Source organism: Kryptolebias marmoratus, linkage group LG1, assembly GCF_001649575.2.
Source record: "Kryptolebias marmoratus isolate JLee-2015 linkage group LG1, ASM164957v2, whole genome shotgun sequence".
Classification (NCBI taxonomy): Eukaryota; Metazoa; Chordata; class Actinopteri; order Cyprinodontiformes; family Rivulidae; genus Kryptolebias; species Kryptolebias marmoratus.
In genome coordinates, this window is record NC_051430.1 from 31,125,597 (window position 1) to 31,152,264 (window position 26,668).

General features: G+C 41.9%; 4 protein-coding genes across 7 annotated transcripts in view; 2 read left to right on the plus strand and 2 right to left on the minus strand.

The window, feature by feature from the left end:
- LOC108245879 (dematin) overlaps positions 1-3,187 on the minus strand; it is a 31,862-nt gene extending 28,675 nt beyond the window's left edge. Inside the window, exon 1 of one of the 4 annotated variants that reach the window (XM_017433122.3) lies at positions 3,073-3,187. The gene's annotated coding sequence lies outside the window, so the exon portion shown is untranslated. Of the gene's footprint in view, positions 1-870; positions 994-3,072 lie in introns of those variants that run through there. The other 3 variants (XM_017433123.3, XM_017433124.3, XM_025009818.2) reach the window with 3 other exon arrangements.
- A 700-nt stretch (positions 3,188-3,887) lies between these two features.
- Positions 3,888-7,044, minus strand: rsph14 (radial spoke head 14 homolog). The gene is made up of 6 exons (XM_017433126.3): positions 6,725-7,044; positions 5,997-6,099; positions 5,050-5,168; positions 4,741-4,966; positions 4,532-4,668; positions 3,888-4,410 (listed from the first exon to the last, which is right to left on the minus strand). Exons 1-6 carry the CDS (start codon positions 6,894-6,896, stop codon positions 4,145-4,147), a joined length of 1,023 nt encoding a protein of 340 aa, XP_017288615.1. The 5' UTR covers positions 6,897-7,044; the 3' UTR covers positions 3,888-4,144.
- A 2,864-nt stretch (positions 7,045-9,908) lies between these two features.
- On the plus strand, positions 9,909-15,403 carry LOC108245840. Its single transcript, XM_037978144.1, has 5 exons — positions 9,909-9,999; positions 11,024-11,100; positions 11,191-11,273; positions 11,443-11,524; positions 12,085-15,403. Exon 5 carries the CDS (start codon positions 13,357-13,359, stop codon positions 15,031-15,033), a length of 1,677 nt encoding a protein of 558 aa, XP_037834072.1. The 5' UTR covers positions 9,909-9,999; positions 11,024-11,100; positions 11,191-11,273; positions 11,443-11,524; positions 12,085-13,356; the 3' UTR covers positions 15,034-15,403.
- Positions 15,404-18,252: 2,849 nt separating this feature from the next.
- LOC108245841 lies at positions 18,253-24,458 on the plus strand. The gene is made up of 4 exons (XM_017433074.3): positions 18,253-18,349; positions 19,269-19,416; positions 22,023-22,089; positions 22,184-24,458. The coding sequence occupies exons 1-4, from the start codon at positions 18,268-18,270 to the stop codon at positions 24,086-24,088; spliced, it is 2,202 nt and encodes a 733-aa protein (XP_017288563.2). The 5' UTR covers positions 18,253-18,267; the 3' UTR covers positions 24,089-24,458.
- The last annotated feature ends 2,210 nt before the right edge of the window (positions 24,459-26,668 follow it).

Below are 26,668 nucleotides of genomic sequence, written 5' to 3' on the forward strand. Positions count from 1 at the left end.
CCCCGGACCCCCCACTGCACTCAGAGATAAGAGGCCACAGCCTCCGTCTGCAGAAAATAAACTGATTCTGGAGCAAAACAAGTTTCTGAGGCGGCTCAAAAGGATCAAACTCAAACTAAATTCTTCAGATTTCAGCCAAACAAACTGAACCTGAACCAGGTTTTAAATCTGAGAAAAACTAACCAACCATCTGCTGACGTTTTATGTTTTACTTCATTTTATTCATTTTTAACTAAGACAGAAAACAGATTAATAAAAACTGATCAAAAACTCTGGATTCTCTTGTTTTTAGTGTAAATCTAAGAATGAAAATCAATGATTTTATTTGACCTTTTCTGTTTTCAGCTGAGTTTGTATTTTAGGTTTAATCTGTAGAAGAGTTTTAATCAAAAATAAACAAATGTAATTTATATTTTTTTGTTATTTTCTTTTTTCTTTTAAAGCATTAAACTGTTTCATTCTGTTTGAGTTGAGATTTTTAACTTTTACTGTTAATCTTTCCTGCTTCTTTCTGAGGACATTATCATAAAAAATGATTTTATTCTGTAGTTATTACGAATGTTCGGACTGAACAGGCCTGGTTCTACAGACCTTCATCCTTCAGACTCAGAGGTTTAAGAAACGATGAGTCATGTTTCCAGAAATAGAGGAGAGAACTGTGAGACGTTCAGGGACCATCCGAGTACAGAACACCGTGTTTACAGGAGCCAGAATAAATCATCGCTCTGAGGGAGGAAGATCCCTGACGGGTTCTGGTCCGGGTTCTGGTCCGGGTTCTGACGGTCCCAGCATCAAACCAGCTGGAAGGTTCAACTCTGTCTCGAATTTAAAGATTTTAAGTTTCAGTTTAGGAGGGAGGAGGGAGCTTACTGGGTCAGAACCGGTCCAGGGTCCGATGTGCTGAAGTCATCAGAATGTTGGACCCGGTTTTAGAAACACGGACCTGTTTGGTTCTGAGGTTTGTTGATAAACTTCAGATTTTATATCCTGGTTTGGACAGCAGGTCACCTGACGCTCCGATCAGCCAATCACAGGGCAGCGACTCCGTCAGGCTCCTGGATGTGACGTTCAAACCAAACATCAGAACCAGGAAGGAACGGGATTCATGTGTCTTCGAACCTGGAACACGGTGTTGGTTTGAGGATTTCAGAACATGCTGATCTGTAGAGGTCACAGAGAAAGAAACTACCCAGAGGTCAGAGGAAACTATCTCTGAGTGGACAACACGTCCAACCCTGAAGACCTCACCTGGTTCCACTCTGTCAGCTGAGAACAGGAAACTCTGAGGAGGAGAACCGAATCTGGATTCAGTCCAACGGTCTCGGTCCAATTAGAACCTTTGGGACGTGCTGGAACAGGACCTTCCGCTAACATGTCAACATGGACCAGAACCTCCTGTTGGATCTCTGAGAACACGAAGCGGTCCGACCCGGTACCTTCAGTTCGGACCTAATAACAGCTGGACGTCTTGCATCTTTTATATAAAGTGAACAAAAAAGCTTGAAGCTAAAACCAGATTTCCTGTCAGATTGTTTTGACAGGAAGTGATGTCACTGCTGCTTTCTGACCAAACTGAGATTGTTTGGGTCTCAGCAGGAACCTCTTCCTCTGCTGAGCGATCCGAGTCGACAGGAAGCCTCAGATCCTCGGAACAACCAGCTGATCGTCAGCGAGCCAGTGATGGAAGCAGCTGGGGAGATGTTTCCTCATGAGGCCATGTTCCTGATCCTCTCAGGTTCTTCTGCCCATCGTTTACAGAAACGCTCTAAGCAACAGCTGTTTGCTGCTGGATTAACAGCTGCATCGACTGATGATCATGAAAACACCAAAGCTTCTGATCCAGAACGATCGAGAACAAAGCTGCTGCTTTCTAACGATCCAACACGGAGACCAGAACCTGCCGCAGGTCCGACCTCTGACCTTTAACCTCCCAGTAACATTTAGCATCAGACATCAGTGACGTCCGTTTAAAGAATAACACAGTTATTTTAAATCCCGAACCGTTTCTCTGCTGTTTCCATGACGACACCTCTCTGAATGCATCAGGAGCAGAGAGGAAATTATCTCCCGTTAAATGTTTTAATGACTAGCAGAAACGTTAAACTTGCATTAATAATGTAACATTTAGCTGATTTTAAAGTGTTATTATTATTTTTCCAGCTGATCAGTTTTTTGTTGTAAAAATGTAAATAAATCTGTGAAATTAAATAAACTTAAAGTGAAACTTTTTAAAATCACAAACAAACTTTCAATGAAACGATGAGAATCAGCTGATATCTGAGAACTAAGAGTTCTCCTCCTCTGTTCTTTACCAACTCTGGACTCCAGCAGGAAAAAGCAGGTTCTGTGGTTCTCTTTGATGACATGTGGGACCAGAACTGACCAGAACCGACCAGAACCTCGAACACAAACCTGATCTCAGCTGCTGGAAAACAAACCCACTCAGCTATAGCTGAACCCAGAACCTGCAGAACCTACATCCAGACTTTACCAGAAGCAGGGGAACAACAGCAGAACCAGAACCAGAACCAGAACCTTCCCTCTGATGCTTCTGTTCAGAGGAACTGGGACAGAACCAGAACTAAAAAGATTTACAGGAGGAATAAAACTGTGCAGATGTGCTGCTGGATGAAGAGGAGGGCTGTTACATAAACCTTCCTCCTCCTCCTCCTCCTCCTCCTCCTCCTCCTCCTCCTCACATCTAGCAGCTTCTTACATAATTTCACATCTTCATCACTTCAGACCTCCAGACCCAAACATCCAAAACCACCCTGGTCCCTGCAGCGGGAGGAGGAGCCGCTCTGACCCGCTGCAGGTCCACCGCAGCCCGGCGGGTCGCAGCCACAGCTTCCCGGGACCGGGCCGAACCGAGAGGAACCCCCCGGGACCGGGCCGAACAGAACCGGGAGGAACCCCCGGGACCGGTCCGAACCAGGAGGAATCCCCCGGGACTGGTTCGAACCCCCGGGACCGGGCCGAACCGGTCCCTGCAGGTGACCGCCTGGTGTTTCTGACATACATCAACTATCAGTTACCACACTGACACGCGCATGCGCAGAAGGTGAGTCTCACCTGTTCGTCTCCGCGCTGATCAGAACCGTCCAGCAGCTCCGGACCGACTGCTGCTCTCTGAGCGCACTCCCACATATACAGCACGTGCGCGTGCACGCGATAACACCCCCTCCCTCCGGACTGAACCATTCTGAGCAGCAGCGGGGGGAGGAGGGGGAGGGCGGTTAGATCAAAGATTTATTTTTGTTGTTGGATTTACTGGAATGAGAGGGAGGTGTTCAGAGGTGGATGGAGGTGGTGTGTGTGAGAGTGTGAGTGTGTGTGTGTGACGTCAGTTTTCTTCCTGCTTTAAAACACAGAAAGTGTCTCCTTCAGCTGGAAGGAGCTGAACATCTGCTGAAGCTGAAAAGAAGCTGAAATGATCAGAACAGTAGCTAAAAGCTAAATTTAGCCAAAAACTCCACAAGATTTCATTAAGTATCAAAGTGACAAAAACCCAAAGTTCCACAGGTTCTGCTGAAGGAACAGTCAGAACCGCTGGAAGGAGCTGAAGGACAACAGGAACCCAGCAGAAACTCATCCTGGTTCTTCACATCAGGAACCCAGAGGGTTCTCCTGTCTGTCCACAGCTGCAGGGTTCTGCTGTCAGCAGAGAGATGCTGCAGTTGTCATGGCAACAGGTCAATCAGCAGCTCCTCTGACAACAAACAGAATCAGAACCTGGCAGCTCTGTGGTTAATGTTCTGCTCATGTTCCTGCTCCGTTCCTGTCTGAGATAATTTACAGAGCTTCATTCAGGCAGGAGTCTCAAACTGTGGTTCACGGTCCCCCTGAGGACACAAAACCACACAAACCTCCGGTTCTCTAATGTTAACACGTTAGAAAAACAAGTTTAGACCAAAATTAAATGAAAGTTTTGCTGGATGATAAAGTTTACTGATGTCACAATAAAAGGATTGGTTCAGAGAGGATTTCAAAATAAAAGCAGACACTGATTGCTGCTGGTCATTGAGTCAGAAACAGATTTTATCTTTTAAAACATTCATGAACAGAAATCATCTAAAAATCTGAGATGAATTATTTATTATTCCTCCAGCTGACTTTAACCCTGGAGGTCAAAGGTCAGGGGGGTTCAGGGAGTCCAGGTGACGACCCTGATGGCGGTCTGAGCTGCCCGCAGGATGTCCTGGTCCCGGTCCTCGGTCCTCCTCTCCAGCAGGGGGAGCTGCTCCCTCAGGAGGCGCCGGCCCTTCGGAGCTTCAGCCAGTGAGGTCAGAGCCCGCAGGCAGTACAGGACCAGAGCCTTCCTCCTCCTCCTCTCCTCCTCCTCCTCCGGGCGCTCAGACAGCAGGTCCAGGAGGACGGGGAGGACGTTCAGCTCCAGACTCAGGCTTTTACCTGCAGGGGGAGGGGCTTCAGGTCACATGATGCAGGTGATGATTTGTAAATGTTTCAGAGCAGACTGAAGGACAACCAGAAGATGAAACAGGAAACAGGAAACAGGAAGTTGAACGTCAACCTGCGGTGATGATCGCAGCATTCATGACGACTCCTGCAGCGTTGGTCCGAACCTCCAGGTCGTCATCCTGCAGCAGATCCACCAGGACAGGAAGGATCTGTTCCTCACACACCTGCTGCTTCCCGTCCACAGGAACACTGCAACCAGGAGGAACTGGTCAGACACCCACACACACACACACACACACACACACACACACACAGCAGAACCTGAGCGCCATCATGGCTGCAGCCGCCTCTCTGCGGACGCTCGGGGAGCTGTGGGACAGTTTGCGGCCCAGCAGTGGGACGCCGTCTGAGGCCAGAGCCGGCAGGGCGTCGACCCGGGAGCAGCAGCTGAGGGTGGAGAGGAGCAGCACCTCCACCTCCTCCTCCTCCTCCTCCTGGCTGAGCTTCAGCATCAGTTTGGGGACCAGAGGCAGGAGAGCGTGAGCTCCTGCAGGAAAACAAAACGAGACAAACATCAGGTTTTTAAACCCATGAAGAGAAAAATGATGCAGCTCAGTTTTCTGTTTTCACCTGCAGGCAGCTGGGCGATGCCGTTCAGCACCAGGTGGACGTTTCTCCTGCAGGAGGACGAGGAGTCGTCCAGCATCTCAGAGAGAGGAGGCAGGAGAGAGGAGGAGAGCAGGGCCTGTCTGCGGGGACATTCAGAGTTATAATAACAACAAAACCTGCAGAGTTTACTGCCTTCTTTTATAAAAGATTAAATATGAAGTAAAACATGTTTCCTTGTGTTTGTTTTTCTTCTTTGAATTAAAAACTAATTTAAAACTTTTATAAACTCAGTCGTTAACTGGCAGGTTGGGTGAATGATCTGATCTCTGCTGCCACCTGCTGGTGAACTCTGAGCACTACAACAACAACAACAACAATTCAACAGAAAATAAATCCATAAAATCTGAGATAAACTGCTGATAAAACATCATCTGAAGACCAAACCAACACTGAACAGAAAGACTCACAAAACAAACTTATTTCAGATCAATCAGAGGACTTCCGAAGATAAATCTGTATTTAAGATCCTTCAAATTTTATTTTGGTTTCAAACTTTTAATTTTTTTTATCTGCAGGTGAAACAGAACCTTTAAAAAGACAAAAAAGCTAAATCAAAATATAACAAAATTGACTTTTTCCTGATCTTTAATCTTTTTCTCTTCGTTTTGCTCATTTTCTTTGGTCTTTGTCTTTTTTTGTGTCTTCTTGTTTTTTTTTTAAAACTGTTGTTTGGTTCCTCTCTCAGGTCTATATATCATATTTTTCTCCTTTTAGTTTCTCCAGATTGGACCGTAAACTTCTAACTTCTCCTGTTTGTCTGTCCTGTTTTCTGCAGCTCATTCTTTTGTTCTTTGGTTCTTTTGTTCTTTTGTTCTTTGGTTCTTTTGTTCTTTCTCCGTCTGCTGATGATCCAGAAGCAGCTGCTGATCGGCCCGAAGGCCCGTTTCCCTGGGTTCTGGTGGGGTTACCTGCCGGTGCTGTGGCCCGTCAGCAGCTGGAGCAGCTCGCAGGTTTTCCTTCTCACAGCTGGATCCTCGTCCTCCAAGCAAACCTTCAGCTGCTCAACGAAGCCTGCAGGACAAACGCCTCATTAAGGAACCTGAAGAACCAACGTTCCAGTTCGTCTTTGTTGTCCGTCAGCTTCACGGTTCTGTTCCTGAAGCTTCATTCTGATCTAATGTTGGATTAATTTCCTCACACCTCAGGATTTGGTTTATTTCTTAAACTCACTTATAATCTCCTGAACGAGGTTCTGTTTAAACAAACCAAACAGAACTTTGAATCCAGTATTTTATTTAAGTCAAAGAAACTAAAGCTGCTGTTTGATTCCTTCAAACTTTTATTCTTTTTATCTGGTTTTCTGAATCATTTATGAATAAAACCAGAAACCTGGATTAAACCTGCTTTTCTCATCTTTTTCTTTGTTTTATCACCTCCAGCCAATGAAGAGGAGGAGTGATGATGTTTTTATGAGCAGATCAGAGGATGAAGATCTGCAGCTGGAGTCAAGATGGCCGCCGCAGCTAATCAGTCTGATGTAGGGTGGTAGTAGCTGACAGTCGTCCCAACACTAACATCATTTTAGTCTAAAGTGAAAGGCGGCGGGTGATGAGCAGTTTTCACTCACATCTTTTCTGTCCTAAAAACCGGAAGTTTCATCCGGACCAGATCAGGTTCTGAAGGTTCTGGACCTTACCTCCGGTGACGGTCTGGTACAGCTTCTCCGGGTCGTGGATCAGGTCGCAGAGTGACGCCAGAACCGGAACCAGGCAGCCCTCCTTCCGGTCCAGCTGCCCGAACAGCAGCGGGACGGACCAGCGGCCGAAGGCCACCGCGGCCCGGCCCGGCAGCGTGACAGAACCGGCCATCCGGGACCGACAGAACCGGGTCGATCAGAGCAGAACCGGGTTTGATCAGAGCAGAACCGGGTCAGATCAGAACAGAACCGGGTCCGGGCAGAACAGAACCGGGTTCGATCAGGTCAGCGTCGCGGGGCCGCCGCTGTTGCCATGGTAACAGCAGGTTAACACTGCTGCGTTCAGGGTCCTGTAGGAAAGTCTCGGTTGTTTTTATTGTAAAATCTCAGAATAAATTAATAGAAATGTGGTTTATTTTAAATATTTTTACATAGAAAGTAAAAACAGACACCTGAAGGTTTCATGTTAGCAAAAATGTTCCTGGAAAGAGTTTTTTTCTTTCTTTTTTACTGTTCTTCTTCATTTTAATGATTTTAATGTAAAAAATGTAAAACAGAACATCTATAAGAAGTCACACATCTGGTAAATTAGTTGTATTTTCCAAAGCCTGTTTAAAAATAAAAAAGTTTTCCCCCCAAACAGCTTCATGAGTTTCTTTTTATTTAAACTGAATTTGTAATGGCTGCTTATCTGTTCCATTTTAATGCCATTTCTTTCTGTTTACGTTTGTTAGCTTGGTTTTAGCTGACGCGTTTCTGTTTAATATGCTCTTGTGCACTTGTTGTTGATGTGAAGAAGTACTTACAATAATCCACACAGCCTTCTGAACGGTGAACTTTACTTTTCTTTGTGCAGGTATCACAACAGTTTTTCAATCTTGCACAGCATTCCACAAAAATAATGCTCTGCAATTTCATGTCTGAGAGGAAAAGAACGACTCACAACTCTGTGAGCGACAGCAGATGTCTTCATTTCAAATCCAGCATTCAGCACATCAGACGGGTTGAACGTCCTAATTTTAACACTTTTTAACTTAAAACGGACATGCCACACAGGCAAAACACAATTTGCTGCAGGTAAGATACTGACTGATCCTTCTGCTGCAGGTAAGATACTGACTGATCTCTCCATTCAACCTCAGAAACAGAACTGTAGCGACTTCGTTCCATCAGCATAGGCTGGCTGAGTAGGTTTTTAGTACCGGGACACGTCACCAATACGATGATGATGAGCCTCACCTGGGTTTTTATATTTATTTTCAAAAGTCATGACAATAAACTGTGGCTTAATCAAAAAAATACATATGATCAGGACTAAAAATTATGAGAAATCACGTTCAAATTACTGATCTAAAATGACATTCTGGCTTAAGAATGACGGTCAGCAGAAAAGTTTGCAAAAAAAAAAAAAAAAAACCCTCACCCAACTACTTCCTGGGTACGCCCATATCTGATAAATAACATGTGACCACGCCCCTCAGCAATCACCTGGGGTGTAGAAAAACTTCAACACCTGTGCCACCATAACAAATAAACAAAATAAAACATTAATTTTGGCTCTTACAAAAACTTTAAAAGTTTTCTCTGTCGAGGAATCTGTTTGTGTTGAAGGAGGAGGTGAGAAAAACACAAAGTCATCAAACAGACATGATTACATTTGTTTAAACAGAACTGAAGCCCCGACGGTTTCAGGAAGTCTGAACGATAAAAACAGAAGAGAGTCTCTCAGTTTGAACAAACAGAAGCTGAAGATCACTTTTCAAACACGAGTCCAGACATGCTTTGGTTGTTGGATTGTTTAAAAAACCATTAAAACATTTTTAAAAAGTGGTTGTTTGATTTTTCCTAAGAAACACAGAACTAAATTTGAAAAGCAAGCATTTTTTAAATAATTTCTCTGGTCAGAGAAGGATGAGAATATTCATTTGTTTCTGACTGACAAGGATCTTTAGTCAGGATAATTATTTTCTGGGCTGATATTTAACTTATAATGCTGCTATTCTATTTTATTATCAAGGTAATACAGAAGCAACATTTTGATTCTCTTTGCATGAAGTTGACAGGATCGTGGTTGAAGGTTTGGGACCCAAACGCAGACAGCCGAAAAGGGCTCAAAGAAAACTCATTTCTTTTAGAAATAACAGAAACAAAAAGCTGCCACGGCAGCAAAAACTAAACAACCTTCCACATGCAGGATACAAGGAAAGGCGACACGAGGAAATCCAGGCAGAGCATGAGAGCAAACGATGAGCAGTCAGGAGTGTGAAGAAGATTAACAGGTTTTAAAGGCAGAATGTAACAGGTGAGTGATGACAAACTGAGGGCAGCAAAAACTAAACAGAAACAATAAACCTAATACAACAACAATCCAGACTGAAGTGAATTAACATTAAAAATCCTTGAATTTGTTGTTTATTACCACAGCCAAGGAGCTTCTGTCTGTCTGCGGACAAGATGACTTCAAAAGTTATGAACCGATTTTCATGAAATGTTCAGGAAACACGGAAGAAGGAGCAAGTCATTACATTTTGGTGATCTGGTCAAAGGTCAAAGGTCATGCTCTAACTCTGCAGCTGTTTAACAGGAACGTCAAACTGCACAGCTGGACACCTCAGGGGTCAAAGGTCAAGCTCACAGGTAAGCCCTTTGTTAAAAGCTCCTCTCTGCTCCTACAGGTGACCCTGTACCCAGGAGGTTCTGGTTCTGGTTCTGGTTCTGGTTCTGGTTCCGGTTCCGTCTGTCTGTCGGCAAAGATCAGGTTGAAATGTTCAACCTGAAGCAAAAAACAATGGATTAAATTCTGGTTCTGATCCAGATTATGATCCGGATCACGCTTGGTTTTGGTCTCGGAGTGCTTCGAGTTTAAACTGTTTTGATGTTTTAGATCCTAAAACTGACTTCAGCGGTTGTCATCTTCGACTGCTGCGTCCTTCAGATAAAAATATAACCATCGTAACGTTAAAAACTGATTAAATATTGCTTGGAAAGTCTTGTTTGTTGAAGGAGGAAACCCGAAGTAGAGTCAGGAGGTCGACTGCATGAAGAGCAAGTAAATAAAGTTTTATTTGAACAAAAACACTAAAAGTAAAACAACTGAGGAGAACAAACAGAACACAAGAAGGAACCATAAAAACAACCAGGAAATAAAATCTAAAGCTGAGAGGGCTGAGAGGGTTTAAATACAGAGGGAGGACGCAGCTGAACATCAGAACTTCAGCGGAAGATTCCAGGTCTTCATCTATCAGAACACTTCACATCTTTGTCTTAAACTCTGGGTGAGTTTAATCCTTTATTCTGCTGCATTTTACCATTTTATTTTCTCGACATATACTGAAGATGTTGAGGTTCTCCTTGGGAGGGACGAGGATGGACAGGATCAGGAATGAGGACATCAGAGGTCCAGCACAGGTTGAAGGACTGGGAGATAAAGACTGAGATGGTTTGGACATGTCCAGAGGAGGGACAGAGGGATGTTAGAGACAAAGAGGACAGATATGGATGCAGTTAGGACATGGAGGACAGAGGACACAGAGGACAGAGTTAGATGGAGGAGGAGGACCTGAAAAGAGAACAGCTGAAAGAAAAAGAAGAAGAAGAAAGAAGAAGTTTTTATCAGAAGGAAACAGCTGCAGAAGTAAATTAAATGTTTCATCGTGAAACAACTAATCCTAAAAGTCAGGAAACCAACTCTTCTCCCCTCGTCACGCTGTGTTAAAAGACAAAAACAGAAATAAGTTGGACGCTGACCTAACAGACAACAGGACAGTCACTGGTTCACAAACAAGAACAAAGAAACCAACTTTTCTAAAGTTTATAAAAAGTTTTTATTACTAACATTAATCTGAATGTCCTGCTGCTGCTGACGGGTTCAAACTAAACCAGAAACAAACCATTTAATGATCTTCTGGTTTCCAGAACCTGCTCAGGTTAAACCAAAGGTCCTCCATGGCCTCTCTGAAGTCCTCCACACACAAGTTTTTGTGTCTGCAGCAAAGACGGAGCCGAGAACAGAACCCTGTGGAACGCCACGCTGAAAGAAACATGAGATGATTTTAATTAGATTTAGAAGCTTATTTGTAGCTGAAATAAAATGAACACCTGCTGTAAGTGAAGTATAGAGCAGGAAAGGATGAATTAGAACAGAGACAAGTTTAAACCTGTTAAAAACAAACTAAATGTAGAAAATTTAGTTTGTTTCCAAAAACTGATCATTTATTTAAAAAAAGTCTGCATCATTTCTGGTTCCTGAAAAGCTCCTCCTCTGAGGGGAGGATCTAATCTTTGCTTTAAAAACTGAAGTCACAGAACGTCAGCTCAGTCTCAGAGACTCTTCATCACCATCATCTTCATCACCGCGGCTGATTTCCAGTTTTCAGGTGAGTCGAAGACAGACAGCAGCTCGGAGGTTTGATGGTTTCCAGAACGCTCATCAGATTCTTCGTCTCTGTGGTCATAATGTTCTGCAGGATGACGGCGCGACCGAAGGACAGGAGGAAACCCCTGCAGCTCTTCATCCTCCTCGGCCTCCTCATCCTCACCAAAGAGTTGGGTATGAGACGTTCTAACGTTCCTAAAAGTCCCAAACGGGTCAGACGTAAAGAATCTGCAGACGTCTTCAGATCTGAGATCAGTTTGAGTCTGTTTGGGTCTGATTATTAAATATTCTGTCTCATCTTTGACGACATGTCTGTTGACCAAACTGTGTCTGAACACTGCAGAGGTCAGAGGTCAGGAGGATGAGTCCACTGCTCTTCATCGCCTCAGAGGACGGTCTGGCTGGGAGTTCCCTGCAGAACCCAGGTACCAGAATGAAAAGCTAACGTTCCCACAGGAAGCTTTAGAGCTCAGCTCTGATTTATTGTTCAGGAGTTTTTATTTTCTACGTTTATCTCCGATCAGTAAACGGTTCTGACTGTTGCTGGTTCAGAACGTTGATGTTTGTCATCGATCTGAGCGCACGAGGAACTAAATTTATCTTCTTCAAACGACGAGGCTCAGTGTTAAACACATGATGCTGAAGTTTAAACAATCAAGAGTTTTTAACAAAATCTAATTTAAACATAACTATTAACATTAAACAGATCAGTAAATTTATTCTTTTGATCCAGACTTCATGTATTTATTGCTTTGTGTTCAAAGACAGATAGTTTTAGTTGAACCTAGAATCAAATAAGACAGAGACATAAAACACTATTTTATTGTTGATTTGTTCTGATTGATTTACATTTGATTGTAATTATATCAGAGAAGTTGGTTATTCTGCAGTTAATGGGACATTCCTGAGGAGGACAGCAGAGAGGAATTTACTGTTCAGATTTAAAATCCTTCTCCCATGCATTTGTTTTTTTCTTTTCTTCCAGCCGGATGAGCGATCAGCTGTTTCTGCACAGTGACGAGGTAAAAACCACGAGTTCATCAGTTTGTCTTCAGCTAAGTCCCATCTGTTAAAAACTCAGCTGAAGTTTTCTGCCTTAGATTGAACCTGTTGAGCAGGAAAACAAAATAAACCTCTGCAGCTGAACTTCCCAACTTAGACGTTCAGGTAAAAAGGCTGTGACATCATTTCCTGTTGATTCTGGCTGACAGGCTGATTTCACTGCAGACATTTTGACCTGAAGGAGAAGAAGAAGGCACGGGGCCGTTAACGAGGGCCACATTCCATTTAGGAGTTCCTCTCATTTACAGAGCAGCCCGCTGAGGTCAACTTCAAATATCTGCCATAAAAGAGCCCAGGTCCACCATCTTTACCAGCAGATTCCTCTCAGAACCAAATGTCCAGACCCAAATCAGAACTAAAACCCTCCCACAGCTGATTTAGATCTTTTAATGACAATATTATTAATATTAACCTGACTCCTGATATTCAGAGTCTCTGCAGCCTTTTTTACTTCAGTGAGTCCCATCAGGTCTTTATGATGTCGTCTTTCCGTGTTTTAGTTTGTTTTTAGGCTCTTTTATTTTATTCATTAGTTTTATTGCATTTATTATTATTTTTAACCAACTTGTAAAGCCCGTTGGTCAACCTGGTTGTTCTTAAAACAGGTTGTAAAAATAAAAACTGACAAAACTTAGGCTAAAACGAGCAAAACTGTAGCCGAAATTAGCTGAACAAATGCTAAAATTAGCAAAACAGAAGTTAAAGGTTAAATTAGTTAAACAAATTAAAACATTATTAAAACAGTGACTTATAGGACAAAAGATGCTGAAGCTAAAATGATCAAAGAAGACTAAATGATCTCCTTAGCTGTTAGAAACCCGCAGCTGAACAGTAGCTAAAAGCAGCAAAAGAAGACAAGAATAGAGCCGATATGTGAACCAGGTTAAAAAATAAAACCAAAGTGTTTGAATGAAGACATTTAAGTTGTTTCTTTGGAGAGCTTTACTTTAAATACAGTTGAATAAATATAAAAGCTATAAAAATCAAGCTGAATGTTTTGATATATGAACAGTTAAAAAAGCACAAAGTTTGTGAAACTCAATCATAAAAACCTGATTGTTAGAAACTATCAGGAGGAAGAGGACGGTGTGAATGCTGACTCAGCACCGACACAACCAACGTTTCCTCGTGAAGTTTTAAATCAGCTGAAGAACTGAACCATGTTTTTTTCCAGTTTGACCATCAGCAGATCCTCATGTTACAAGACGACCCCGTGGTCCAATCAGCTGCTGCTTATCTTCACGACAAACATCCATCAGTTAGTTCGCTCCATGTTCTCCAGAAGAACCACACGCCTGAACAGGTTAAAGGTGAAGCAGCGGCTCTGTCAGAAAACAGCAGCCTGGTTCTGGTGGGTCACGGAGCCAGAGATACTTCAGGACAGATGAGAATATCAGGGTTCACCTACAGAGACGTGGCCAGGATCATCGGAAGCTGCTCCAGGACGGCTCATCGGATCAGAACAACTACACTTGTGGCCTGTGACGTGGGATCAGATGAACAGTTTGTAGAAGATCTGCTGCAGAAGCTCCATGAAGCCGGCATCCAGACCGAGTTACACCTGTGGAAAACTGTAGTCCAGGTCACAGAGAGCGGACAGATCATCAGTCAGGAAGTGTCTCCAGATGGACCACAGTGGAGACATGAAGACTCTACCAAGAAGGTGGTGGTGACCGTCAGGAGGAACGGAGAGGTGACAAGAAGAACCCAGTCGGCCTGGAAAGGAGAGGCGGTTTTTACCAACAGCACCAACTTTCTAAAACCTCCTACAGATCTTCAGAACTACAGAAACTGCTGGCCAGAAGAACCGAGAACATTTATTGACCCAGAGGTTTATGAGAAATTTGACCAAAACAAAGTGGAGCAAATAAAAGAAGCTTTTAAGATACTTGAAAGTCTGTCTTGGGGACTGTTTCACCCAGAACAACCAACACCACAGAGAGTCGATGTCAACATGCCAGGACACTTTATATTAAGACAAAGATCAGGAAGTGGAAATAATATCAAATTCACATGGATAAATGTGGAGCAAAAAGTAAAAGACGAACTTAGCAAGTGTTTCGTGATCAATTCAGGAAGAGACATCAGGAACATCATCCGTCACTACGCCAAGGATGGAGAAAATGGAGACACATACCTGATGGTCAACAGCTGGATATTTCTGATTGATTATTTAAATCTGTACGTGTTTCCTGCTGGGAAACAGCTTGTAGGTGAGGAGGATCCGCAGCAATTAAGGGAAATGATTGAAAGCCAGGGAGAAGGGAGTGAAAGTTATGCAAATCTTCGAGGAAATATTCAAGGAAATGACAGGAATAATTATGGTTTTTATGTGAAAAATATTTTTCAGGGACAACCTGTGAGCAGAAAACTCCCTGCAACTGAACCTGAGCGCAGCAAATTCCTTCGGACTGAATTCTTTTATACCTGGTATTTCACCGCCTCGTGTATCGCCGAATCTGCCAGAAACTTCCGGACTTTTCCTCTGGTTCTTATGGCTCTGTGGATGGATGACAACCATATTGAAGGGAGACCAGATTTTTGGTTCAATCAACATCCGATGGCCCGAGGAGGCAGCTGGAGTAACGAATGCAGCCGAGGATTCAGTGGTTCTGCAGCTCCATCTATCAAAGATCTGTCTGCCGCTCAGAGAGAGAAGCTCGTTGAAGTTCTTCGCGTTGAATACTTAGAGTTCCACAAATGGAAAGAAGCTGTTTTAAAGCACTGTGAAACCTACGGGTGCACGAACCTTGAGTTTATTGAACTGAAAGCAATGGCAAAAATGTCAGTTAAATACCAAATATCAGAAGAAGCAGACATAAAAACTTTTATAGCAAACTGCAAAACCTTCCTGGGAAACGTTAAGAAATGACCAGCCGGACGTGAACCTTCGACCTGTCTTCACTGCAAAGAAAAACAAATCTTCTCAGGTTGAAAAATACAGAGTTTGTCATTTGAATCAGCTACTCTACTTTGACCCTTCAGACTTCTTAAAAACCCCTTTTCTTTCTTCATTGCCTCTATTATTCCTGTTACTGTAAATAAAAACAATCTGTCTAAACAGATCAAATGAGGCCTCAGACTCTAAAACCTCTGAATCTCTCAGGTTTTTAGACAATTCTGTATGTTTTATTCAGATCCTACGCCTGTAACAACCTGCAGTAAATGTTGTGCTTTGATTGAAATACTTCAGTTCTTTCACCTGCATCATCATAATAAAGACTCATCTTTAAATGACCGTACTAACTCTTCATTGTGTGGAATCATTTCTTCTAAAACTGAAAGGCCGCCTTCAGAAATAAGGAAATGTTTTTTTTGTTTTCCATAAAGAGAAGAGAAGCAGCTGAAAGAAATAAAGATTTGTTTTATGTTGGAGCAACATTAAGCTGCTGATTCTGGTTATTTCAGCTGGATTTTCTCTTTTTAGGTATTTTTTCCTAAAATTTCACTAAAATCTGTGAGTTTGTTTCCTGCTGGGTGCCGTTAGCAGCAAAGATGGTGAAACGCCTTCAGTTTGGTTGACATTAAACACGTCTCTTCACAGATTTCCTCACAGCTGATAAATAAAAGTTAAATTTAAAATTAAAAAGTCTGACTTTAAACAAGAAACCAGTCAGAATTTAAAATGTTCTCACATTTAGAGGAACAAGAGATAAAATTGTTGTCCAGTTCGGCTGCTGTCGAGACCTGAACGCATCACAGGAAGTCCCGTCTGTCTTCCTGTTGGTGGACTTTAAGCTCCTCCTCCTTTGAATAAAATCAGGAAAGCAGCTGAACTCCCACCTCCTCTCAGCTACTTCCACAGCAGATTTTAGCTCAGTGTCTGTAAAACTCAGAGACATTTTGGTGCTTTTGAAGGTCAGTTATGGCAGACATCTTAAATCATGTTGCCTCTAAAAGCTGTAGATGTAAATTAAATGAAAACTTTCTGCAGGTTTTATTCAAATCAGTCCAGTGGTTCTTAGGATATTTTGCTAACAGACACGAGAACCATCTTATTGTCCGTCTTCACCTTTCAGCAGAAAGCAGCAGGTGATAAAAGTCATGTGAGGAGAGGAACATGTTCTCGCTCATGTTTGGGTCTAAAACCGGACGACTCAGTCTGACCCAAACGTTCTGTTGGAGAACAAACTGAAAACATCAAAGCTGAATGGTGGATGTTCTCCACCTCCCTGCTGACCTTTGTCACCTCAGATCTGATCGGAAAATGACCTCAGAGCTTCATACGACTGATTTCAAAAACAGAGTTTTTATCAGAAGGAAACAGCTGCAGAAGTAAATTAAATCGTGAAACAACTAATCCTAAAAGTCATGAAACCAACTCTTCTCCCCTCGTCACGCTGTGTTAAAAGACAAAAACAGAAATAAGTTGGACGCTGACCTAAAAGACACTTGGGCCAGCGCCTCCTGAGGAATGCTAAGGCGGTCCCAGGCCAGCCTATGTTCCCAGAAACATGGTCCCATCTCTGCTCCTTGCTGAGTTTTGTTCACTCAGGAACAAGACTCCCAGATTCGTGAACTCATTCCTGACCCGGAGGGAGCGTTCCAGCCGTTTGCAGTGGACAGCCATGGCCTCGGACTGACAGGAACTGACTGCTGTCCCAACCACTTCACACTCGGCCGGGAACGGGCCCAGAGCACGCTGAAGACGCCAACAGAACCCCAGAGAGGAGACTTGGAGGGTCCCAAAGCAGACACTCCTCTCCACGACGGCACCTCGAGATCCTGTAGGACAAAACTGCAGCTTTTTCTGAAAACATTTCTTTTCTGATGACAACCATTCCAACATGTGGCGAGCCGAGCTCAGCCTCAGCTCCTCTTTGTGTTGTTGAACCTTTTACCTGAAGGAAGTTAGCCGCAGGTGCGTCTGACTGCATCAAACATCAACAACCAACTCATTTTTAATGAATAATAATAATTTCTGCTGACTTTAGTGTATTTCACAACCAGTTTATGAGTTCCGTGTATTATTCTTCTTTATCTGTGGAGATATTTTCTCAATCCACGTTTTATTATTTATTATTACTAAACAATGTTTGGTTACAGAAAAGTTTTCTTTGTTTCAAAGAAACAGAATATCTCTGTTTCATGTTGTCTTGGAGTAAAGAAACGTCCCCACGGACTATTTTGACTGAACATTTAGACTTTATCAACTACTTTGCATTTAGTTTGCTTCTTTACAGTTTATTTAAAGGCTGTCTTATAAAAGTGAATTGTTTTTATCTCTATCAGCGGAACCATAGACCTGATTACCTAACTGAAACGAAATTGTTGCAGCTTCACATTATGGCTGTACCTGAAAGCATCTTCAGTTTTACTTCAGCCAGAAAACATTTGACAATCAAAGCATTTGAACAGATTTTAAATTCAACATTAATTCAACTTTATATTACTGATAGATATACTGTTTTCTCCTTCAATACAACAATACTCAAACATATTATCTATCAACGGACACTTCTGACACAATGCAACACACTCAACTTTTTATCTTCAGCTATTTGTTCTGACTGCTATAAAAACCATTTAATGTAAATTTTAAGCAGCTCTCAAGCTGCCATTTAATCTATTCAAATGAGCTTATCTCCCAGCCGAGCTGGTATTTCACCACGGTGCTTCCAACTCCAGATTCACACTCCGAGGTGTCTTTTCCTCTCCCTGGGTAAGTGTAAGCCCTTGTTTTCTGCTGTATTACATTGTGATCTGACTGTTTCTATACTCGAACACGCCAACTTTTACTTTTCTGTAGTGCAAAGTAACTTTTTAACTTGTGTTTAAAGACAATTTGACAGAATGCCTCAGTTGAATGTGTCCTCCTGACCTGTTTCTGGATGCCTTTCTTTTATGGCAGCACTAAAATAAGTTAAATGCATTTTAAACATTTTTGGACTGTAGTGTTCCTGCTGATTGTCTTTGTAGACCACTTGCTGTTTTAGAAGAAATGTATTTTTTACTTTGTTTAAAATAGAAACAGGTTTTCATGTCAGACTGCATCAAAATAAAAACGTGTTGCTCTAATTTAAGGAAACCTTTCTGAGCCATTAAACTGTTTTCTGTCACATCTGATAAATGTGTCCGTTATTGTGTGTCTGTGTTTGTTTTCAGCATGACGGCAGCACAGAAGGAGAAAATGAAAACTCTTCAGCACCTGCTCCTCGTCAGCCTCCTCATCCTCACAGAGGAGTTTGGTATGAGACTTTCTGAAGTTATGTAAACCTTTGCCCTGTTTTTACTTTATGTGTAAAATATGAAAACGCTGAACATTTTTCCAGCCAGACATCCTCTGGCTGAAATAAAACATCTGTTCACTTTAAACTAAAAAAAGCAGCGGACTGCATTCAGCTGGTCTTTACTAACTTTTACACCTGAATTAAATATTTTTCCTCTAGATTTGTTTTTTCATGCTTCAACTTTTCACTAATTGTATCTAAAACATTTGGGCCAATCTCTTCTGACTTCTCGTTAACAGTTTTCAGCAAATAATCTAATAATTTATTGGCCTCAAACGCATCAACCAAACAAACAAAATGTATTTTTCTAACCTCTTCCAGCTTTTCTCAGGTGAGTTTCTGCTGGTGGAGTTGGGAGAATCATCTTTCCAGTGTCCTTTGTCGTCTACATTCTCCTCATCACTTTGTAGGAATAACTAGTTTCTTTAAACGTGACTAAATTCAATATTTTTATCAAGCTCAACAGAGAGAATTGGAATATTTTTCATCAGTCAGATGTAAATATGAGTAACTTAATTGGCTAAAAAGGCTAAAACATCTAAGAAAAAAGGTTAAACCATCAAAGCAATTCAACTTTATGATGTTATTGTGAACAAAATAAAGTAATTTGTTCAGAATAATGTTACAGTTTAAGCAGATCATCATTGTGGATCTGAAGGCTTCACACAGTCATTCAGCATCACGGGGCGTTCTCACTCAGTTTGGAGCAAAGTTTAAACATTTTTGTGCCTGTTTGGGTTTTTTTTTACACTTAAAGAGATGAAATCTGGTCAAAAAATCCTGGATTCTCTTTGTAAAAGAAAGGATTTAAACTGATAAAGTCTGAGTTTTTTCTGCTCTTCTTTTTCTCAGAAGAAACTCTGTTTTATAATTCCAGAGGTGAAGACAGAGGAGTGGAGGAGCTTCAGTCCTGATGCAGAGGAGTGGAGGAGCTTCAGTCCTGATGTTGGCAGACTCCATCGCCTCCGAGGACCGACTGAACCCAGTTTTCCTCACGGACGACTCCAGAACCGTCCGGACCCCAGGTAGTCCAAACTGGACCCAAAGCTGTTGGTTCAAAGCTGTTAGACCTCGTTTTCATTGGTAATATTTCACTAAAAAGGTTGAAATCTGACTCCAGTAAGAGCGGGTCACAGTCCTGAACTGACTTTACTTTTTATTATGAAACACCTGCTCTGTTGCTTTTGAGAAGAAAATACAAATTTAGGATTGAAAGTCAAAAACTGTCCAAAGTGCAGGTTTTATGTCCTCTGAGGAAAAGATGGCAGAGGTGATTCACTTCCTGTCTGAAAAATGTGGCGCAGAAATGATTTAAATAAACACATGTGGTCATGTTTTCACAGCAACCACGTTCAAGTTCTTGAAACAAATAAAATTGTCAGAGATATGAAAAAAAAGCCTGTGCTCTAAAGATACAACATTTTGATATTTCATGCAGAAGTGATAAAGAGAAGTGTTAAAACTAGAAAAAATGAAGGTTTTGTGAAAACGCAGCGTAATTCTGAGAGCTGAACAACCGCTGAAATTTGTTGAAGAAGCTAAAACTTAGCTGTTAAAGCTAAAAAAAGGCAGAACAAAGGATGAAATCAGCAAAACACAAGCTAGCATGAGCAGAAAAGAGGCTAAAACCTATGGGGCGCCGTTTGTAAACGAGCTTGAGCTCAAAATTCATGCCTAAATTTTGTCACATTTAGCTTCAAACACTGTTTAAAAATGTAGTGTTGATTTTCTGATGTCACTTTTTACAACATTTAGCTAGTTACATGTAAATGTTACAGCTACATGCTAAATCTAAATCTAAATGTTAAATGTTAAATCTAAATGTTATATGTTAAATCTAAATGTTATATGTTAAATATAAATCCTAAATGTTATATCTATATCTAAATGTTGGAACTAAATGTTTAGCTAATATACAAATTTTTAATGCCTGAAACAGGAAGTACCAAAATAAAAGCTTGACACTAGGCTGAAGTTTGCTGAAATACTTTAGTAAACTAAACATTTTACAGTTAGATATTACGTAATATCTGTGTTTATCTTCCACTCATTGGGAAAGCTAGCGGGAGTTTTTATAACAATGTGCCGGGAGTCAGGCGTTCTCCCCCGGTGTGCCGAACGTGAAACGCTCGCCAGCTGTCAGCTGGCGAGCGGAGCAGGCATGTCCGAAAGTGTCAAAACAATATTGTAATAAGGTCATGTACTGATGAACCGAGCAGATATTTGAGACTTTCAAAGCCACATTCTCGCCTAAAAATGTTGTAAAAAGTCATGTTGTGTCACTTAAAACGTAATATAGCAAAATAATTTGTCGGCCGTGCGGGGGCCGGGCGGGGGCCGGGCGGGGGCCGCTGCTCCGCAGAGAGGCTGAGGTTCCAAGGTCCGGGTGCGGACCGAGAGCGGCCGGGCGCGCGGCGCCCCTCGACGTGATCCTCCGCGCACCGCCGTCCTCTGCGCGCTCCTGGGTAACCAGCACCTAGCGCTAGCGGCGGCGGCTAGCTCACCAAATCCCATAATTCATTGCGGGTCCAAACGAAGATTAGAATCCTGGCATGTTGACATCGACTCTCTGTGGTGTTGGTTGTTCTGGGTGAAACAGTCCCCAAGACATACTTTCAAGAATCTGCGGGTCCATTGCCCCTTTAAGCAAAGGGGCAATGGTGGTGAAGAGCGACAAATTATTGTCATTGTTATAAAAACTCCCGCTAGCTTTCCCAATGAGTGGAAGATAAACACCGATATTACGTAATATGTAACTGTAAAATGTTTAGTTTACTAAAGTATTTCAGCAAACTTCAGCCTAGTGTCAAGCTTTTATTTTGGTACTTCCTGTTTCAGGCATTAAAAATTTGCATATTAGCTAAACATTTAGTTCCAACATTTAGATATAGATATAACATTTAGGATTTAGATTTAACATATAACATTTAGATTTAATAGCATTTAGATTTATATTTAGCATTTAGCTGTAACATTTACATGTAACTAGCTAAATGTTGTAAAAAGTGACATCAGAAAATCAACACTACATTTTTAAAAAGTGTTTGAAGCTAAATGTGACAAAATTTAGGCATGAATTTTGAGCACAAGCTCCTTTACAAACGGCGCCCCCTAAAAACCAGCAGAACAGAAGCTAAAAGCACAAGAACACCAGCTAAAATCTAAAAACAATAGGTAAAAGCTAAAAGGAGCATATTAAGACAAATACAGAGCCATAAAGTCGATTTTAAAGAGAACAAGCTTTTAAAAGGAACTGAGCAGATCTCAGTTTGTTTCTGTGGGAAGCTGTCTTGAAAATATTTTGTAAATTAAAAACAAACAAACAAACAAACAAAAGAAGTCATAGCACCCCTCCCCTGAATGAGATGAACATGCAGCTAATTCTGCTAATGCTAATTTCAGCTGAAAGCTAATGTTCTGCTAAATGGAGCCAGGCTTTTGCTGTTTTTAACTTTTAGTTAGTTGCTTTTAGCATTTAGCAAGTTTTTGCTACTTTTAAGTTCTAGCTAGCATTTTGCTACCTTTAGCTTTCAGCTTCTCTGGCAAGTTTCAGCAAAGTCCTTCAGAGGTCAGGGTTCACAATGCAGCTTTTTTAGTTGCTTGTCATTCTAACATGTTCCCGTTTCGTCAGGCTCGACCAGAACCCCCTGAGTCGTCAGGATGGAAACTTCACAGCTTCCATCTCAGAAAAGCAGCAGGTGAGGAAGGGGCTGTTTAAAGCGTATCTGCTGAGTCAAACAAAGTTGGAAGAAACTGTCAGAGCTTAACATCCTCTAATTGTTTATTTTACAGAATTTTGACGCCATCTGGACAAATGCTGAGAATCATCAGATGGAGGAAAAGTTACCAACTTCCTCAGAGATCTCCCGTTACCTGAAACTAAACCTTCTGGACACAAATAAAAAGTCAATGAATGAAAGAATTAGACAGGATTACAGAAGCGGTCCGCAGTATCCTGGGTCCAGAAGCCCACAAAGAGCAGCCGATCCCATCCCACAGTTTGACCATCAGCAGATCCTCATGTTACAAGACGACCCCGTGGTCCAATCAGCTGCTGCTTATCTTCACGACAAACATCCATCAGTTAGTTCGCTCCATGTTCTCCAGAAGAACCACACGCCTGAACAGGTTAAAGGTGAAGCAGCGGCTCTGTCAGAAAACAGCAGCCTGGTTCTGGTGGGTCACGGAGCCAGAGATACTTCAGGACAGATGAGAATATCAGGGTTCACCTACAGAGACGTGGCCAGGATCATCGGAAGCTGCTCCAGGACGGCTCATCGGATCAGAACAACTACACTTGTGGCCTGTGACGTGGGATCAGATGAACAGTTTGTAGAAGATCTGCTGCAGAAGCTCCATGAAGCCGGCATCCAGACCGAGTTACACCTGTGGAAAACTGTAGTCCAGGTCACAGAGAGCGGACAGATCATCAGTCAGGAAGTGTCTCCAGATGGACCACAGTGGAGACATGAAGACTCTACCAAGAAGGTGGTGGTGACCGTCGGGAGGAACGGAGAGGTGACAAGAAGAACCCAGTCGGCCTGGAAAGGAGAGGCGGTTTTTACCAACAGCACCAACTTTCTAAAACCTCCTACAGATCGTCAGAACTACAGAAACTGCTGGCCAGCAGAACCGAGAACATTTATTGACCCAGAAATTGGTAGATACATCGACCAAAACAAAGTGGAGCAAATAAAAGAAGCTTTTAAGATACTTGAAAGTCTGTCTTGGGGACTGTTTCACCCAGAACAACCAACACCACAGAGAGTCGATGTCAACATGCCAGGACACTTTATATTAAGACAAAGATCAGGAAGTGGAAATAATATCAAATTCACATGGATAAATGTGGAGCAAAAAGTAAAAGACGAACTTAGCAAGTGTTTCGTGATCAATTCAGGAAGAGACATCAGGAACATCATCCGTCACTACGCCAAGGATGGAGAAAATGGAGACACATACCTGATGGTCAACAGCTGGATATTTCTGATTGATTATTTAAATCTGTACGTGTTTCCTGCTGGGAAACAGCTTGTAGGTGAGGAGGATCCGCAGCAATTAAGGGAAATGATTGAAAGCCAGGGAGAAGGGAGTGAAAGTTATGCAAATCTTCGAGGAAATATTCAAGGAAATGACAGGAATAATTATGGTTTTTATGTGAAAAATATTTTTCAGGGACAACCTGTGAGCAGAAAACTCCCTGCAACTGAACCTGAGCGCAGCAAATTCCTTCGGACTGAATTCTTTTATACCTGGTATTTCACCGCCTCGTGTATCGCCGAATCTGCCAGAAACTTCCGGACTTTTCCTCTGGTTCTTATGGCTCTGTGGATGGATGACAACCATATTGAAGGGAGACCAGATTTTTGGTTCAATCAACATCCGATGGCCCGAGGAGGCAGCTGGAGTAACGAATGCAGCCGAGGATTCAGTGGTTCTGCAGCTCCATCTATCAAAGATCTGTCTGCCGCTCAGAGAGAGAAGCTCGTTGAAGTTCTTCGCGTTGAATACTTAGAGTTCCACAAATGGAAAGAAGCTGTTTTAAAGCACTGTGAAACCTACGGGTGCACGAACCTTGAGTTTATTGAACTGAAAGCAATGGCAAAAATGTCAGTTAAATACCAAATATCAGAAGAAGCAGACATAAAAACTTTTATAGCAAACTGCAAAACCTTCCTGGGAAACGTTAAGAAATGACCAGCCGGACGTGAACCTTCGACCTGTCTTCACTGCAAAGAAAAACAAATCTTCTCAGGTTGAAAAATACAGAGTTTGTCATTTGAATCAGCTACTCTACTTTGACCCTTCAGACTTCTTAAAAACCCCTTTTCTTTCTTCATTGCCTCTATTATTCCTGTTACTGTAAATAAAAACAATCTGTCTAAACAGATCAAATGAGGCCTCAGACTCTAAAACCTCTGAATCTCTCAGGTTTTTAGACAATTCTGTATGTTTTATTCAGATCCTACGCCTGTAACAACCTGCAGTAAATGTTGTGCTTTGATTGAAATACTTCAGTTCTTTCACCTGCATCATCATAATAAAGACTCATCTTTAAATGACCGTACTAACTCTTCATTGTGTGGAATCATTTCTTCTAAAACTGAAAGGCCGCCTTCAGAAATAAGGAAATGTTTTTTTTGTTTTCCATAAAGAGAAGAGAAGCAGCTGAAAGAAATAAAGATTTGTTTTATGTTGGAGCAACATTAAGCTGCTGATTCTGGTTATTTCAGCTGGATTTTCTCTTTTTAGGTATTTTTTCCTAAAATTTCACTAAAATCTGTGAGTTTGTTTCCTGCTGGGTGCCGTTAGCAGCAAAGATGGTGAAACGCCTTCAGTTTGGTTGACATTAAACACGTCTCTTCACAGATTTCCTCACAGCTGATAAATAAAAGTTAAATTTAAAATTAAAAAGTCTGACTTTAAACAAGAAACCAGTCAGAATTTAAAATGTTCTCACATTTAGAGGAACAAGAGATAAAATTGTTGTCCAGTTCGGCTGCTGTCGAGACCTGAACGCATCACAGGAAGTCCCGTCTGTCTTCCTGTTGGTGGACTTTAAGCTCCTCCTCCTTTGAATAAAATCAGGAAAGCAGCTGAACTCCCACCTCCTCTCAGCTACTTCCACAGCAGATTTTAGCTCAGTGTCTGTAAAACTCAGAGACATTTTGGTGCTTTTGAAGGTCAGTTATGGCAGACATCTTAAATCATGTTGCCTCTAAAAGCTGTAGATGTAAATTAAATGAAAACTTTCTGCAGGTTTTATTCAAATCAGTCCAGTGGTTCTTAGGATATTTTGCTAACAGACACGAGAACCATCTTATTGTCCGTCTTCACCTTTCAGCAGAAAGCAGCAGGTGATAAAAGTCATGTGAGGAGAGGAACATGTTCTCGCTCATGTTTGGGTCTAAAACCGGACGACTCAGTCTGACCCAAACGTTCTGTTGGAGAACAAACTGAAAACATCAAAGCTGAATGGTGGATGTTCTCCACCTCCCTGCTGACCTTTGTCACCTCAGATCTGATCGGAAAATGACCTCAGAGCTTCATACGACTGATTTCAAAAACAGAGTTTTTATCAGAAGGAAACAGCTGCAGAAGTAAATTAAATCGTGAAACAACTAATCCTAAAAGTCATGAAACCAACTCTTCTCCCCTCGTCACGCTGTGTTAAAAGACAAAAACAGAAATAAGTTGGACGCTGACCTAAAAGACACTTGGGCCAGCGCCTCCTGAGGAATGCTAAGGCGGTCCCAGGCCAGCCTATGTTCCCAGAAACATGGTCCCATCTCTGCTCCTTGCTGAGTTTTGTTCACTCAGGAACAAGACTCCCAGATTCGTGAACTCATTCCTGACCCGGAGGGAGCGTTCCAGCCGTTTGCAGTGGACAGCCATGGCCTCGGACTGACAGGAACTGACTGCTGTCCCAACCACTTCACACTCGGCCGGGAACGGGCCCAGAGCACGCTGAAGACGCCAACAGAACCCCAGAGAGGAGACTTGGAGGGTCCCAAAGCAGACACTCCTCTCCACGACGGCACCTCGAGATCCTGTAGGACAAAACTGCAGCTTTTTCTGAAAACATTTCTTTTCTGATGACAACCATTCCAACATGTGGCGAGCCGAGCTCAGCCTCAGCTCCTCTTTGTGTTGTTGAACCTTTTACCTGAAGGAAGTTAGCCGCAGGTGCGTCTGACTGCATCAAACATCAACAACCAACTCATTTTTAATGAATAATAATAATTTCTGCTGACTTTAGTGTATTTCACAACCAGTTTATGAGTTCCGTGTATTATTCTTCTTTATCTGTGGAGATATTTTCTCAATCCACGTTTTATTATTTATTATTACTAAACAATGTTTGGTTACAGAAAAGTTTTCTTTGTTTCAAAGAAACAGAATATCTCTGTTTCATGTTGTCTTGGAGTAAAGAAACGTCCCCACGGACTATTTTGACTGAACATTTAGACTTTATCAACTACTTTGCATTTAGTTTGCTTCTTTACAGTTTATTTAAAGGCTGTCTTATAAAAGTGAATTGTTTTTATCTCTATCAGCGGAACCATAGACCTGATTACCTAACTGAAACGAAATTGTTGCAGCTTCACATTATGGCTGTACCTGAAAGCATCTTCAGTTTTACTTCAGCCAGAAAACATTTGACAATCAAAGCATTTGAACAGATTTTAAATTCAACATTAATTCAACTTTATATTACTGATAGATATACTGTTTTCTCCTTCAATACAACAATACTCAAACATATTATCTATCAAC